At 37.5% G+C, this 15,444-nt stretch overlaps 2 protein-coding genes across 2 annotated transcripts; both read right to left on the minus strand.

The window, feature by feature from the left end:
• Positions 1 to 10,716: 10,716 nt before the first annotated feature.
• Positions 10,717 to 11,860, minus strand: LOC108652423 (protein arginine N-methyltransferase 1). Its single transcript, XM_018102610.3, has 2 exons — positions 11,459 to 11,860; positions 10,717 to 11,403 (listed from the first exon to the last, which is right to left on the minus strand). The coding sequence occupies exons 1-2, from the start codon at positions 11,833 to 11,835 to the stop codon at positions 10,779 to 10,781; spliced, it is 1,002 nt and encodes a 333-aa protein (XP_017958099.1). The 5' UTR covers positions 11,836 to 11,860; the 3' UTR covers positions 10,717 to 10,778.
• A 952-nt stretch (positions 11,861 to 12,812) lies between these two features.
• On the minus strand, positions 12,813 to 14,719 carry LOC108652425 (uncharacterized). Its single transcript, XM_018102613.3, has 3 exons — positions 13,939 to 14,719; positions 13,762 to 13,847; positions 12,813 to 13,334 (listed from the first exon to the last, which is right to left on the minus strand). The coding sequence occupies exons 1-3, from the start codon at positions 14,591 to 14,593 to the stop codon at positions 12,921 to 12,923; spliced, it is 1,155 nt and encodes a 384-aa protein (XP_017958102.1). The 5' UTR covers positions 14,594 to 14,719; the 3' UTR covers positions 12,813 to 12,920.
• Between the last annotated feature and the right edge of the window lie 725 nt (positions 14,720 to 15,444).

The raw sequence follows: 15,444 nt of genomic DNA on the forward strand, positions 1-15,444 counted from the left end.
CTACTGCATTACATTGTTGTTGTTGTTGTTGTTGTTGCTGCTGCTGTTGCTGCTTACGTAAGCGCCAAAGGCGGTAAAATGAAATGAAATGAAATTGTTGTAATGGACGATTTTCATTGCGGCATTACACGCCAACAGCTCTTACATAGTCATTCGCACTAGAGGTGCGCCCGGGGCCCACAAATTAGCGAAATCCAACTAAATACAAAATAAGCAAAATTCACTAGAGGATTTTCAGTTAAAATATGCACAATCTATTTCTTAAATATATTTATTTCTGTTTTGCTTTTTTATTTCTTTACAAATTTAGTCAACAATTTTATATATTTTTATTTTATATAAAGTTATTTACTTTTTTTCAGTAATATTTTCATACATTATTTATATTTAAGGTATATGATTACAAAAATAATATATTATGGGTTTCAAATTAATTTTTTGTAATTTTATTTCAAGTTAAAATAAAAGTACAAAATCAATTATTATTAATTTTATTATTAGTAGTATTTTTTTCTAAATTTCATTTATTTTTATTATAAAACTGCCTATTCATTTTTTCAACCTGTAAATAAAAACAAATTTTAACTAATCCAAATTGTATTAATCTTATATTTATTATTCTTTTATTTCATATTTGTGTATTTCTTAAGAGCATTTTATTTATCTATTTGTTTTGTTTTATATTAAATAATTTATATAGTTTATATGGTTTTTTGGAAATTGATTTTATTATCTATTTATTCAACACGTTCTATAAAAATATATGTACTTGAGAAAAATAAATTACATACATATAATTACAAAAAAAATTTTTTATTTATTAAATTTACATATATATTTTTATTAATATTAATATTATTTTTATTATTAATTTTCTCAATTATTTAATCCAATGCATTGCAATGTATATAAATAAATGTATATATATATATACAATTTTATTTATAGAATTAAATCCTTTAAATTTTAACCTTTTTTATTTAAAATTTCATTTCGATTTCTCAACAAAGCTGAGCCATATTTTGAAGCCTTAGACGAATACTTGTCGTGCCTTACGTGTCACGTGCTCATCACGCGCCCATCCCTGGCTCGTAACGTATTCACCGCATTCGCTTTGAATGTATTGTGCACAGTCGTTTGCCCATTTCGGGCCTCATCTGCCCCCCACCCGCTGTTGGATAGATGATGGCCGATGGCCCCCCACCCAGGTTTCGGAACAGGCCCCGTTCGGGTTGCTCCACTGTTTTGTGTATATTTGTTCTATAATTACGGCCTATTTGCGCTCTATTCTCCGTACACATGAAAATTTAATGGACCTCTGGCCCCGGCCTAGCGCTTAAGCTGGACATTTCCAAAGAAACGCCCATCCGCCCAGCCGCCCGTGCGCCTCTCCGTCGCACAACTGGCTCGGTGTGTGGTCTTAGACGCTGTCTCTTGGCTTTCAGATTTAGTCATTTGGATCAAGCATTAGACAGCACTTCAAAGGCCCCGAGAGCCATCTACGTGTACCTGCCTGGCACTTACATATGTATTTTAGATGAAGGTTCATTGCGGGTCTCGAGACGCTGCCGCTACCACTGTCGCTGCTTCTTCTTGCCACCTTTTTTTATTTATTTATATATATGTACATATATATTATTTTTTTTTTGTTGCTGATTTTCTGCAAACGCTTTCTTTGTACTTAGTTGGCACTTTCTTTTCTTCACTGGCTCCTCGTGTGTGGTCGACGGGGTCTAATGGGTTAAAAGACGTAGGGTCGTTGCGGTGCGGTGCGGTGCCGAGCAGTGCAATTTGCAGCTCATTGCGGTGATCCAGTGGCAGCTCGACATGAGCCACTGTTAATGAGCACTCTTGGCACTCTTCTCACAAGGTTTCCTCGTCTTCGACACGGTAGAACCACAGCGTTTGAGCTTCTGACTTCAGTGTGAGCCGGGTCGAGTTGTCAGCACAGTCACACAGATCCGTATGAAATTTAGAGGCTCACCACAATTTATTTGGATGCTTGAGGCAGTTGAAATGTCGTTGTGGAACGAATGGAAATGGAACATGGCAATAAAATATATTGATGTAATGATATACATACGTATATCTTGAATGTGTATGAATCAAGATTACATATTAATCCATACAAAAGAATTTAAATGTCCTAAGGAAACGAATGGAATTGAAATTAAAGACTTAAATTGAATTTCGAGAATCGTAGCAAACTGTATTTTGTTATCAACACTACAGTGATTTGGAAGGATTGGAATTTTGATTAGTAAATGATCACTTAAATATCTTGATTAATAATAATATGGAATTAATGAAAATGGAATCAAAGTTAAAAGAAAATAATTCAAAATTTTGTATATTTTCTTAAGCAATTTTTTTTTCTTTATACACAACGGGCACAGCAATAGTCGGAAAAAGCATGGATAAGTTGACAATATATATTAAGTTGTCTCAATCTGGCTATGTTTCATATTCCATTTCGTTACATTGCATTGAAATCTTCATTCAAATTGCAATTTAAGCACAATACATATAATTAGTTGAAGCCTGTGGCCTGTGTTCCATATTCCTTTTCGTTCCATCGCATTGAAATATTCAATAAAATTGCAAGCAAACACAATAAATGTATATAATTGTTGCCTTTAAGGCCAAAGGGCTGTGTTCCATATTCCATTTTGTTACCTTGCATTGAAATCCTCATTAAAATTTCAAGCAAAAGTTTGCTTGAGCACAATATATAAGTTAAAGGGCTTTGTTCCATATTCCATTTCGTTCCATCGCATAGAAATCCTCATAAAAATTGCATGTAAATCGTGCCTGAGCACAATACATAATTAGTTGCCTTTCTTTAGCTGTGTTCCATATTCCATTTCGTTCCCTCACATTAAAATCTTCATTAAAATTGCACGTCATTCAAACCCACTTGCTCTCAACTTTTCTTATTATAAATTTACTGAATGTATGTGTATGTGTGTGCGTGTGTGCACACAAATGCGTGTGTGTGTGTGCGAGCAAAGCAAACTCGTAAATCTACAATTCTGGCTTAATAGAACTTTTGTTCAGTTTTAATGCGGCTAACAGATTTTGCTTTTGTAATTGTTGCACTTGCTCGGGGCCGTTTCCATCCATCGGGTATAAAATTTAATTTATGCAGTTAAATGTGGCTCAGTGTGTGTTTAATTCGTGCTCTGTGTATGCGTGTGTGTGTGTTTTCCATAACTATTGCATTTTATACAGCAATTAGCGTAGGTAGCGATGCTTTGTGCGCATTTTGATCGTAGTTAAGATTAGTTTCCATGTTCGTAGTATTAGCTGAAAAATTTTAATACGGCTAATATCGTGACATGGCCAATGCGGAAAATGTCGAACTAATTATTCCGCTTTTTTCTCGTTTCGTTTCGCGTTTATACCATCATTATATATACTTTTTATTGCATTAATTTTCATTTAACAAATGATCGAGTAAAATTCTGTTGAAATTTTTCACAGAAATTGAAAAGAACAACAAAATACTTCAACAAAGTCAATTACAAATGGGGTTTTCATTGGATTATAGAGGTGTATATATATATATAAATTACTATATACATACATATAAATTATTTATTTCTGTATATTGTTAACAAATTCATATATTATTCATTTATATGTAATTACTTTTAATTTTCTTGAGGAATTATTTAGTTACACTCGACTATTGTTATTTAGGGTTAAGGTATCTATTAGTCGTTCAGTTTTATATGGCAGAATCTTTCATCTTTCTCTTCCTTGTTATGTGGTTAGGGTATCTTTCAGTCGTTCCGTTTCTGTGTGAAAGAATCTTAGGCCTTTTCATGTTAGCCTTTCATTGTTTTGTGGTTAGGGTATCTGTTAGTCGTTCAGTTATTGCTCGTTTACAATTGTATTTATGTAAGTTTTATGGGCGAATAAATCAAGAGCAGCAGCGTGTTTCGATTCTTGATTTCTTGCAATGGATGGCGAAGCGGTGCTTCTGCTTCTTCTTCTTCTGCATTTGCTGCGTTGCCACAAATCTTGGCTCCCATTCAAATGCATTTCGAATTGATGGACGAGCGCCAATGTTGGCAGCAGGCGTTGAGAATCAATTGGGCTGCCGTTCGAGCAGAGACAGAGAGAGAGAGGGAGATGGGGTGATGGGGCAGGGAGATGCAGAGAAAAAGTCATGAACTGATGCAATTCGAAATGAAAGTTGCCAAATCGAGTGCAAAACTTGCGTCAAATCGAAACAAATTAGAAAATTGTGTGAAAAGCCACTGAACGAATGTGCGAACGTGAAGCCAACAGTTGAGGCAGCATGAAAATTGTATTCGATAGATACAAAACAAAAAACAAAACAAGAAACGGAAAACAGAAAACGAGATGAAAAATATGAAATTTTGCGATTCGATTTTCATTTCAATTTGAGTCGCGATTTGTTTTGCCAATTGCAATTTATGTCTCTAGTTGCTGTGGATGTATTCGTATCTTTAGCTGTTGATGTATCTGTATGTCTGTATCTGTATCTGCGAGTAGCTGACGGACTGCGAGGGACCCCAGCCAAAAGATCAAACGATATTGCTGCAGTCTGGCGGTCGGCCCAAGCGGACTGAACTAAACATTTTTCGCCGTGTTTTCACGCTTCCTCTGTGTATCTCTGCCCTCTCTCACTCTCTTTTTAACAGTCCCTCTCATTTTGTGTTTCTTTGTTGATGTTTGTTTATAATTTGCTTTTTCTCTCTTTCTCATTCTTTATTTTTCTCAAAATAATCATTTTATTCCGGTTCGCGCTTGACTTGTCTATAAATTATCCAAGCACACAAACAATTTTTCTTATCGGCAACAACAAAATTAAAAAAATAAAATAAAATAAAGTAAAATTGAGTCAAGCACAGATAAGAATTTTATTTTTGTCTACTTAAATTTAAACACATTCTTTAATATTTCTGTATGATATATTTTCCACATTAGCTAATATATACACACACACACACTCTTATACAACTACATGCAAACATGTATAAGCTACTACTGAGAAGACTTGCTGTTCCAGCTTCCAATTGGAATATACATATTTATGGACTCTGCCTCTCACTCCCACTCAGCGCAGCAGCCAAGTGACAAACCTTTGGCCTCTCGCCCAATCACAGCTCCTCTTTGCGCCTCTCTCTATCTGTTCATTTCTTTGTGCACGCATTGCAAAGCGCACTTTCGTTTATTGATCCACTGGTAATGTAATAATAACGTACACTACGAAAAACCAAAAACAAAAAAACAATGTGACTTAATTTTAAAAATTGTTACAATTTCGCGTAAATTACACATGAGCCAATTTTTGCCCATTGCATGCGCCCAATTAATGCACACGTATGCATGTATGTGTGAGTGTACTTATGTAGCTGCTCTCGCGCGCTCGCTCACGTTCGATCTGCAGCCTGTGTGTGCGTTTGCATGTGTGTGTGTGTGTTTCTGCGTTTGCTTGTGTATTATACGAACGCGCGTATGCAAATTGTTGTGAGGCAGGTCGCAAATAGCGCAGCGACTTTTCCTAGCGTAAATTGTTCAAGAGCATGGCTACAGCTACAGCTATAGCTTTAGCTAAATAAGTAGCTAAATAGCTGCATACACACACACACACACACATGCTGGCATACATGCATATGTATGTATGTATATAAACAGGCTATCGGTCGTTGCGCCATACACACGCGCACACACACACCTACATATATATAAAGTGTGTAGTGTGCTTGCACTATAAGAGGAAAAACTATAATAAAATCAATGTATAGATGCAGATACGACAAAACATCGTGCCACATGCTGCCACTAGATGCATGCATGTTAGTTAGTATGCAACGCTGCCCCCCTGCCACACGCCCCAAGCCCCAAGCCAGCGCACAGTATTTATTGTTTGCCGTAAACAAATGTGTTGTTTTTTTCTTTATGCATACGTACATACATACATACATATATCTACATATATTTTTTATTTTCAGCTCAGCTGCGCTGCTTGCGCTCTGTGTGTGTACACACATAAATTTGTATATATTATATGCACACAGGCATAAGCAACACGAACTACACTACCTCAACTCGTTTGCTATTCATCGTCGCTCTCCCATTTGCTCTCACGCTCTGAGTGAACACTATTCCATTGAGCGCAGTGCTCAGTGACGATCTCTAAGGAGCGCACGTGTAACTCTTTGCCTCAATGTAAATTGCACTCAAGAGCGCACATCAACATCAATTATTCAGATTGTATTTCTAACGCTCTCTTCTGGGTTCTTACCGTATCATTTTTACTCTTAGCATTATCAGTCACAGCTGTGCGTAGCAAAGCTGTAAGATTGAGTGATTGTTCGTCAAGAGTGGCTGCGCTCTTATACTCATACACTCTTATGTACAGAGAGCTCAATTTAGTCATGTTAGCTCTAGTCAAATCGCTCTTCGTTTGCATTCTCTTACAGCCAAGTTCACTCCAAAACAGCTGCTCTTTGCTCTTAGCTAGATCACTCATATTCTTGCGCTCTTGTGCTCTCTCGCTCTCTCTCTCACTCAACACACACACTCGCATGGGCACGTTTTGTCGCTCAGCTGTTTTGTTCCCCCCGTTACTCACACAGCCATACGAGCAGATCACTCGACCCAGCGAAACGTGAACGTGACTTGGCTCGCCTGCTTCGCTTCTATTTAATTTTTTTTCCATTTCTTATACACTGTGCTTGTTGTTGTTGATGTTTTTTTCGCTCATCGCTTTTGCTGTTGCTGGCCGCTCCTTTGTTCGGCAGATCGTTTGCCAACCTCTGCCACCGTCGCCCCACCCGCAATAACACACTAGCGCAAACTTTATATATGTATGTGTTTTCTTCTCTTCTTCTTCTTGTTTCATTGTTTCTATCTTTGTCTTCGCTGCGGCTTTGCATGGGGGCTGTGCCGCAGCGGATTATTTAAGTGTTGTCTTGATTCGCTTGCTGCCGCTGCTGCTAGGGCTGTTGTTGTTGTTGTTGTTGGTGTTATTATTGTGCTTTGTTTTTCACTTTTTGCTTTGTAGATGCACAGATACGGATACAATTCATAGGCCTGACTTCGAGCGTGTATGGTGTGTATGTGTGTGTGTGCTGGTTAGGTTGCTTGCTTTTTAGTTTTGTTTATCGCTGCTTTCCTCATTTTACGCTTATTTGTTTTGAAATCAAATTAAACGACGCATAACAAATCAAGGGGAAAGAAACGAATAAAAAGCGAAAACACTTACATGCACGCACACACAAATACCTATACATACATATGTATAAACATGTATGTACATAGTATGTATGTATGTGTGTCATAAGCTTTTGCTTGTGAGCCATAAAGATTTGAAGCGCCTGGAAAACATCCAAGTTTTCTAGCCATTTGATGACTCAATTTTCTGGCAACGAGCCCCCCTTATACGAAGTGAATAAACAAACTTCCAACTGGTCGCACAATTTGCATTCGCTTGCAAATTAATTTATAATCTATAATATAATATATAAGAATATACGATATCCATACATACAGATGTATGTATGTATGTATTTATATTTATGCACATACACACATACATACATTCTCATTTAATATTTTGAATATTTTTAATTCGAGCTTTAAATGGTTATATTCAACATTCAGCAAATTATCAGTTATTAAGCTCAAATTTAACAACAATTATTTCCAGTTTATAATAGCATTAATCGAAGCTAAAATGGAAATAATAAAAAAAAAAAAATATTTAAAAAAGAAAAAAAGAAAATATTCAATTTATATAATCTGTTGTTTTTAAGATTCTTAAGTGTTTTTTGTATGTCATCAAAGCACATTCGATAAGGCAGTGTATCGAATGGATTGCAAATTTATTTACATACATACATACGTTTATATATACCTACATACATATAGACAAATTCGCATTTCAACTGAAAATTAGAACTAATATTATTATTATTTATTAGAATAATATATATATATATATATGTATTAATTACATATATAAATAATTAGTGGATTGACAAATTACAATCAAAACCATTAACTTTAAAATTTTAGTTGCAAAGAATATAATTAATTATTCAAAATATTTATATTTATTAATATGAAGAAAAATTAAGAATAAATCAATTTATATGAACAAAATATTTAAAAATTACATAAATTAAAATAATATACAAATAAAAATAATATTTAATTTTTTATAATAAATTAAATTAACTTAACAGATTTAAATCACAACAAATTTAGATCATTAAGGAATAAAATATTTTAAAAAATTAATATAATAATAAAAAAAAAAAAAATAGAAAAGAAACCAAATTAAAAATAAATTAATTTCGTGACAATATTTTGATTATATATAATTACGACACTTTTAAAAATACATGGACTATAGAAACCTATAAAATTTTAATTAAAATAAAAAATCATAGTAAACAAATAACTTGAAAATTCAGCAAAGTTAGCAGAAATGAAGGAGATAGAAGAAAGTAAAAGTGAAAGGGAAAGAAAGTTTTCTGGCGAGTTCCGCAGGGAATTTATTTGGCAACTCACGAGCAGGACGGGGTCAAAGGACACTGCACAGCGTGTCGTATGCGTAATATACGCTTATTGTCCTTTCTAACGACGACATTTGTTTGGCTTAATTGTCAATAAATAATTGTGAAAAGTGCGCACTGCTTGGCCATTAGAGAGCGATGTTTGTTGTTGTAGATAGTTGTTGTTGTTGTTATTGTTATTGTTGTAAGCGAAAACACACACACACACACACACACACACACACACACACACGAATTCGCACATCATTTTTCAAGCTCAGCAGCGATAACAACAGCTGCAAAAATACGAATCATACGAAGATGCTGGCACAACAGCCAGCAACCCCTCTAAAGAGGGAGAGAGCGAGAGAGAGAGAGTAATGATGATGATGAGCTGGAGTTGAAGTTGGTGTAACGGTTGGGGTTGGGGCAGGGGTAGTAGGTAGTCCCACTGCCTGGCAACGTTTATCCTTTCACCATGGCCGATCAACCGCAAGTTACAAATGTCAAATGTTGTTTTTGTCAAAAAGGCTTTCGCAATGCGCCACCTCCTTCACGGACAACCCTTATGTGTGCCACGCCTGCCGCCTCCCGCGTCGCACCAGGCCCTAGCCCGGTTGGCAAAAGGTGCCATGACGCATCATTTCTATTATTTAGCAAAAAAAAAAAAACGGAGTAAGAAAATTGCAGTCGAGCGTTACCGACTGCAGAATACTCACTCACGGCCCAAACGTGAGGAGATCCCATCCATATCCCTATTTCTAACATATTACTGTTTGTCAACAAGAGTATATATTCCAAATTTCTGGTATCTGGCATTAATAATGCTCGAGCTCCGTATGTATCTGTATATATTTGTATAAATATAGTGGGATCCGATTTTCACGACTAATTTTCTATCAACCTTTATTAAATCTTAACAGTAACTCACGTGTCAAACATGGGCTTTCCAGCTATAGAACATAAAAATCCTCCTAGATTAGCCACGCCCCCAATGGGCATAGATATATCCTTAATATATCGATGTCTTATTGATTTTCTACTGTCAACCCGAGTATATATTCCAAACTTGAACTCCCCAGCACTTCAACTATTCTGATTTCTGAGATCCCGGAAACTATATTTTCCGATTCACCATATGCATATGTTCCGAATTTCAAGTCACGGACATTTCACAAAACTAATATACTCAACACTCTCTCCTGGATGAGCACAAAAAACCGAAGAAGAAGAGGAAGAGGAAGAAATATCTACGCATTACGATTTGAAACGTCGCTGACATTGACTGACATTGATGACAATGATGACGCACAAAGTAGCTGAGAGCAGCATCCCCCCGCACCTCTCTCTCGCTCCCATAAGGATATTGACTGACTCAAGTGTCTGAGTTCTTAACTCTTTTGATGTTTTTGCATGTGCCATCAGCTGCATTTCGTAGTCAAAAAAGTGAAGGAAAAAAACAGCTGCAGCATCTGAAATCCGTCATGAAGCATCATTTGTTATCAGAGTTGGTTTTAGCCAAAGAAATAACTATTGATTGATTGATTGATTGACTGCGAAGCAGACGTAGAAAACATCAGTTTTAGTAGGAAAAACCAAATTTATTATGGATGATCTATGCATAAAGATATCATATTTTTGATATACAAATATTTCATTTTTGAGTGAATATATAATACAAGATAATATACAATAAGATATTATAATAAAATGTAATATTAAAAATAATATAAAATAAAAAAATCATATCTTCATGAATTTCTTATTTTAGTCTAACAATCAAATAACATAGATTTGATTTCCTTATTAAAAATAATAACTTTTTTTTTTTTGTATGTTTTTTTTTTTTTTTTTTTGGCTTTTCAGGCAACATGAAAACTATGAATACAAATAATATCTTTCAATTTTGAAAACTCTGATTTCTCTTAATATTTATATACTAACAAAATTAATTAATTATCATTTTATATTTATATATTTTCAATTATTCAGTTAATTCACAATATAAATGTCTTATAGAGTATAATTTAAAAAGCATCAATTAGATGACTAAAACTATATACATTCCATTGAAATTTACGTAAATGATAAATATAAAATATATTATAGTTACTTGAAAGACTATGATAAAAATTGTAATGAAAATATAACAGGTATATTAAAATATAAAATATACATACTTAAAATATATTATTATAGATATAAAATATAAAAATAACTTCTTTCGATATCCAATATCGCTTAAATAGTATTCGGCTCGCCCTGCATGCGATAGATTTGTTTGTGCATGGGAACGTGAACTAGTTTGTTCTTGAAGCTCCAATCGATGTCAAAGTCCAGGTGACGGGTGGCGCGCCTCACCTGGAATTGGCCCTTCACAGCATCCCGAACGCAGAGCGGCAGATGGGCGTCGATGTGGAAGAGCGTCTGCTTCCATTGAGTGGGCGGGGCATTTGGACTCGTGGTGATTGGCTTCAGCTTGGGGAACTGAAAGTCAAAGTAGAGCAGAAACCATTTAGCCAGGGATTGACGGAAGCTGAAGAGCCGGAAGGGCACGGTGAAGCTCAGCTCATGGACGCTAAGCGTGCTCAGGTCGAAGCGGCGCAGCAGCTGCCGTTGGGTGGTCACCTGGGCAGCGTCGATGCAATCGATGACAGGTGTTTGCTGAACGATGCGCCAGGCCAGGTGCAAATCCAGGCCGGAGTAACGGGTCCAATAATCCGGCATGCTTGGGTGCTCCTCGGGCTGCTCGGCTAGGGCCATATAGAGATTGGCCAGCTGCGGGAAGATGCGGCCTCCCGGCTTGAGCCACTTGTCCCGGGAATAGATCACAGCCTCCAGGGCGGAGCTGTACATCAGACAGGCGCTGGAAGTAGAGGAAGGAAGGTGTAGAGTAGCCTATCCACTGGGCATGGGCTTACCCCATCCACTTGGAGACGATGATGTCGACGGGGGGCAGCTGCAGCTGCTGCACATTTCCCTGGATCACCTCGATCACGTGCTCCAAGCGATTGTGGCGCACCAGCTGACGCGCCACTTGGCAAACGGCGCTCGGTTCCACTGCAATGACCTTGGCCGCGCCCTGCTGGGCTGCCCACAGGGAGAGTAAGCCACTGCCGCAGCCCACCTCGAGCACTGTGGCCTGACGAAAGAGCTCCGCGTTGGCTTCGATGGCCGCCTTAAAGCCCAGCATGGTCACCTCGTCGCGCAGGACACACTCGTGCCTTTGCAGAAACTCTGCATAGGTTGCTGCAGAGATTTCCTCTACTGCAACTGTTCCATTGCCAGCTCTTAGCATGTTCGCATTCAAAATTCCAGAAATTGCATTCTAATAGAACATCTGTGCTGAGAGCGTTGCCAGACTCTTGTGCATTTACGTGCAGAATGCACACACACACTAAACACATCGTTAGCTAAACACAATACCAACAAGGCACAAAGAGAGAAAAGAGAAGAATTGAGCACAATTCTAACGGAATCTGCATATAGGCAAAACGCAAATCTGAATTCACAGTAGTTGTGAAAGCACTTTGCTGATGAGGAAAAAGTGTTGCTATAAGTGCTGTGTTATTGATAATAATAAATATAAAAGGATTCATAATTCATTCAATAATACATATATACAAATGATATTATATAATTAAAACTATATCAAACTTACATACTCATATATTTATTTGCAAGTGCAACTTTTAATACAATTTTATACTGGCAAGAGTTCTTTATTGGCACACTGTACTTAGGCAAGCAAAGGAAGCACTGTTTTCAACACAAGAATCTGAGCGAGAGGCACAGTGTTTGTTTCTCTTCACAATCGGCTGTTCGGATCAGATGCTCTCGCTCTGTCAGCAAGGAAGATAGAGAAGGCGTAAGCTCAGCTCGGCAGGTAGAGGGTGCTGCCTTTTGTAACTTTGCTATTGCCTTTCATCCTACTCTCAATTTTGCTCACTCGACTTTATGCATGCATGTGGTAGGTGTGTGTATGTATGTTGCTTTACATTTTATATGTATGTATGTATGTGCTTTGTTGCTCAAGATTTCAACTCGCTCATATGATGAGATCGTTTAAAGGGTATTTAAGCGTTGATGCGATTGGATATTTCTCTGTGTTTGGCAACATAAGTGGTTGGGTAGCATAAGTGTATGTATTTACATATGTAAATAAATGTGTGTATGCTGCTGAAACTGTAAAAACTTTGCGAATTTGTTGTTGTTTCTGGTTAGTGATGGTATTTTACATTATGAGTTCAGCTGAATAAATAATAGGCCAAACGGTTCACTAATACGATTTTATTTAAATTTTTCGTTGGTTCCCTCTGTAAAAAAAAAAAAAAAAAAAAAAAAAAACTACAAATTTTGATAGATAGTCTGAATGTGCTACCACTAAGCATCTTCGCAAGCATCTGGCGGCGTTTTCTTCAATATGCCCAGCTTGCGCAGCTCACGAAGCACGTCGTGCACGGCACCAAAACGATTCATCGTATAGAACTGAATGCCATACACGTCTAGCTTGGCGTCCAGTACCTGTAGAATGGTGCATAATGCCAATTGGACAAAGAATTCGCGCACCTTTGCATCATCTTTCTGGACTTTCTCGAGCTCGGCGAGTTTTTTCTCTGGCAGCGTGATTTTCGTGATCTTCTCCATTATTCTGTAGGCTTTCAATGACTCGGGTACCACCACGCCCACCATTATGGGCGTTACAATGCCGACGTCACGAGCTGCTTTTACATACTTGATTATCAGCTCCGCCGAGTAGCACATCTGAGTGATTACGAAATCCGCTCCCTTATCAACCTGTAAAAGTGAAAGCCAGAGTGAGAGAGACGAATGCTGATAAGAGGGATAAGAGCTGTGAGAGCAGCGCTGATATGAGATACTATTGAATGAGGTTAACGGAATAAAAACAAGACTGATCGAGATGACATGTGATATGGGTGACTAGACAATACCCTGTAGTTCGTTTGAGACTTAATATTGCTTGATGTAAAGGAGATAAAATCAAGAAAAATCCCTTGTTATCCTCAACAACAAATAAAATTTCTTATTATTCTCGCTCAATTTTGCATTCAAATGGCCAAAAGCGACGCCTTTAATTCAATAGAAAAGTCAAAATGAGAACAGAGTAGTTCAAGCATGAGGAATATATCGAGCAATATTATTAAGATTAAGATTAGCTACAGGGTAACTTAAGACACGTATTTTTCTTTTAGTTAACTCTTACCTTGTTCTTTAAGAACGCTATGTCTTGATCCAAATCTAATTTCTTATTGCCCTCCGGGTAACCAGGAACAGCAATTGATATATATTCTGCCAGATAAAAAGGAAACCGTGTTAGAATTCAAGAGATAGAGTGGGAGAGAGAGAGAGAAAAGTGTGTGAGGAAGATTAAAGTACTCACCCTTGCGCACACGTCGAGCATGCTCGACTAGCTGATGACCGAAGAGATAGAATTGGTTGTCGTCCCGCATGTCGCCTCTGACTGCCAGCAGATTCTTAAAGTTGAGGGAGAAAAATTCGTTGATACGCTCCTCGGTCTGTTTGTAGACGCTGAAGTGGGGCATGGCCGGTATGTAGGGCTCCAGGTTTCGTATCATCTGCAGCGTTTCCACCCGTTCCAGGGGCGATACGTTCCAATAGTGCGGCAGCCACACAATGCTGATGAAGCTGGGCAAGATGGGCAGAAAGCTGTTGAAGTCCACGCAGGTGAGCTTGCCATTGTTCTGGGCGGTTATCTCAATGCCATAGAAGAACTCGCGCCGCTCCTCCTTGCTCAGCACCACATCCGACACATACGGCTGCTCCCCGGCGCACGCCACCTGCTCAGGTGTATACCGAAAGCAGGGCTCAATCGGGACCTGTGACGCATTGCCAGCAAAGTTGCGCGTCGCATTCGCCTCCAAGGTGTGCATGTTCAATTGCTCGGTGCTCACTCGCTCAGTTCGCTCTGTCAACTGATTACGTTTATTGAGCCGATAGACCCGATTCTGGACGGTGAGCGGCGTTACTTTCCGGAGCAGCTGCGGCAGCAGCGCTGCGGTACGGCTTCGGCTCATCGCGAGAGCCCGCAGCCCCCCTACTTGCACGAATATCACGTCCTCCGTCTCCACCTACTCTGAATCGCATACATCTTATCGTATTACTCAACTAGTTTGTCAATGTGTACTGTGGTTTGAACTCGATACGAGAAGGGGATTTCTATTTCATTCTAATAATTGAGATGTAACAAAGTAATGCATCGTGAAATTAACATTATATGCATTTACATACCATGGAGCTGAGGTTATAATTGTTTGGCTGAAATTAATGTTGTAGATAGGAAGAGGTATGGCCATATAGTTTATATATTCTTAATCAGCAATAATAGCCTATACGATCGTCTTCTTTCATTCTCTTAGCTTTCTTCCCAGTAGTTCCAAGTTTTGATAGATATAATATTACTCTTTTATTCTATTAGACATTTAAAATTATTTTTACATCTTTACTCTTTTTATAATCTTTTACGCTTAAATTGAACTTGGAAATTATTTTTCAGATTAATCGAAGATTTTACGTTGTAATAGATTATAAAAATATTCATTATTTTCTTATTAAGCAGTGAGTATGTAATCGAAATTATAGTTTCTTTTATGGGAACATTTCGATTTCAATAGATCCATTGTATTCGGCATTTAATGTGCTTTAAGTGTGAGGTTATGCTCACATTAAAGAGCAGCACTTCAGCATGGATTTCAAAATAGTTGCAGCTCTCATCTAATTGGAGGCACAGCCTCATCGATTACAAATGAGATGTTTCATTAAAAACCATTTTCAAGTAGTTTGCTGCAATTGGGCCAAGACGCGATGCAACAAATCATAACAAACGAAGTCTCTATTCATATTCGGCATTTGAGTTTTACGATAATTT

This window comes from Drosophila navojoa, chromosome 4 (genome assembly GCF_054131105.1).
Source record: "Drosophila navojoa isolate 15081-1374.11 chromosome 4, UAZ_NAV_1.0, whole genome shotgun sequence".
Lineage (NCBI taxonomy): Eukaryota > Metazoa > Arthropoda > Insecta > Diptera > Drosophilidae > Drosophila > Drosophila navojoa.

What these genes read in the sequence shown, in the direction of transcription:
- LOC108652423 (XM_018102610.3), bottom strand. Translation starts at nt 11,835, where the DNA reads ATGCTAAGAGCTGGCAATGGAACAGTTGCAGTAGAGGAAATCTCTGCA. An exon ending in ATCGTCTCCAAGTGGATGGG is followed by an intron (nt 11,404 to 11,458) that starts GTAAGCCCATGC and finishes CTCTACTTCCAG; the next exon opens with CGCCTGTCTGATGTACAGCT.
- LOC108652425 (XM_018102613.3), bottom strand. Translation starts at nt 14,593, where the DNA reads ATGAGCCGAAGCCGTACCGCAGCGCTGCTGCCGCAGCTGCTCCGGAAA. An exon ending in TGCTCGACGTGTGCGCAAGG is followed by an intron (nt 13,848 to 13,938) that starts GTGAGTACTTTA and finishes TTTATCTGGCAG; the next exon opens with AATATATATCAATTGCTGTT. An exon ending in TAGCGTTCTTAAAGAACAAG is followed by an intron (nt 13,335 to 13,761) that starts GTAAGAGTTAAC and finishes TCACTTTTACAG; the next exon opens with GTTGATAAGGGAGCGGATTT.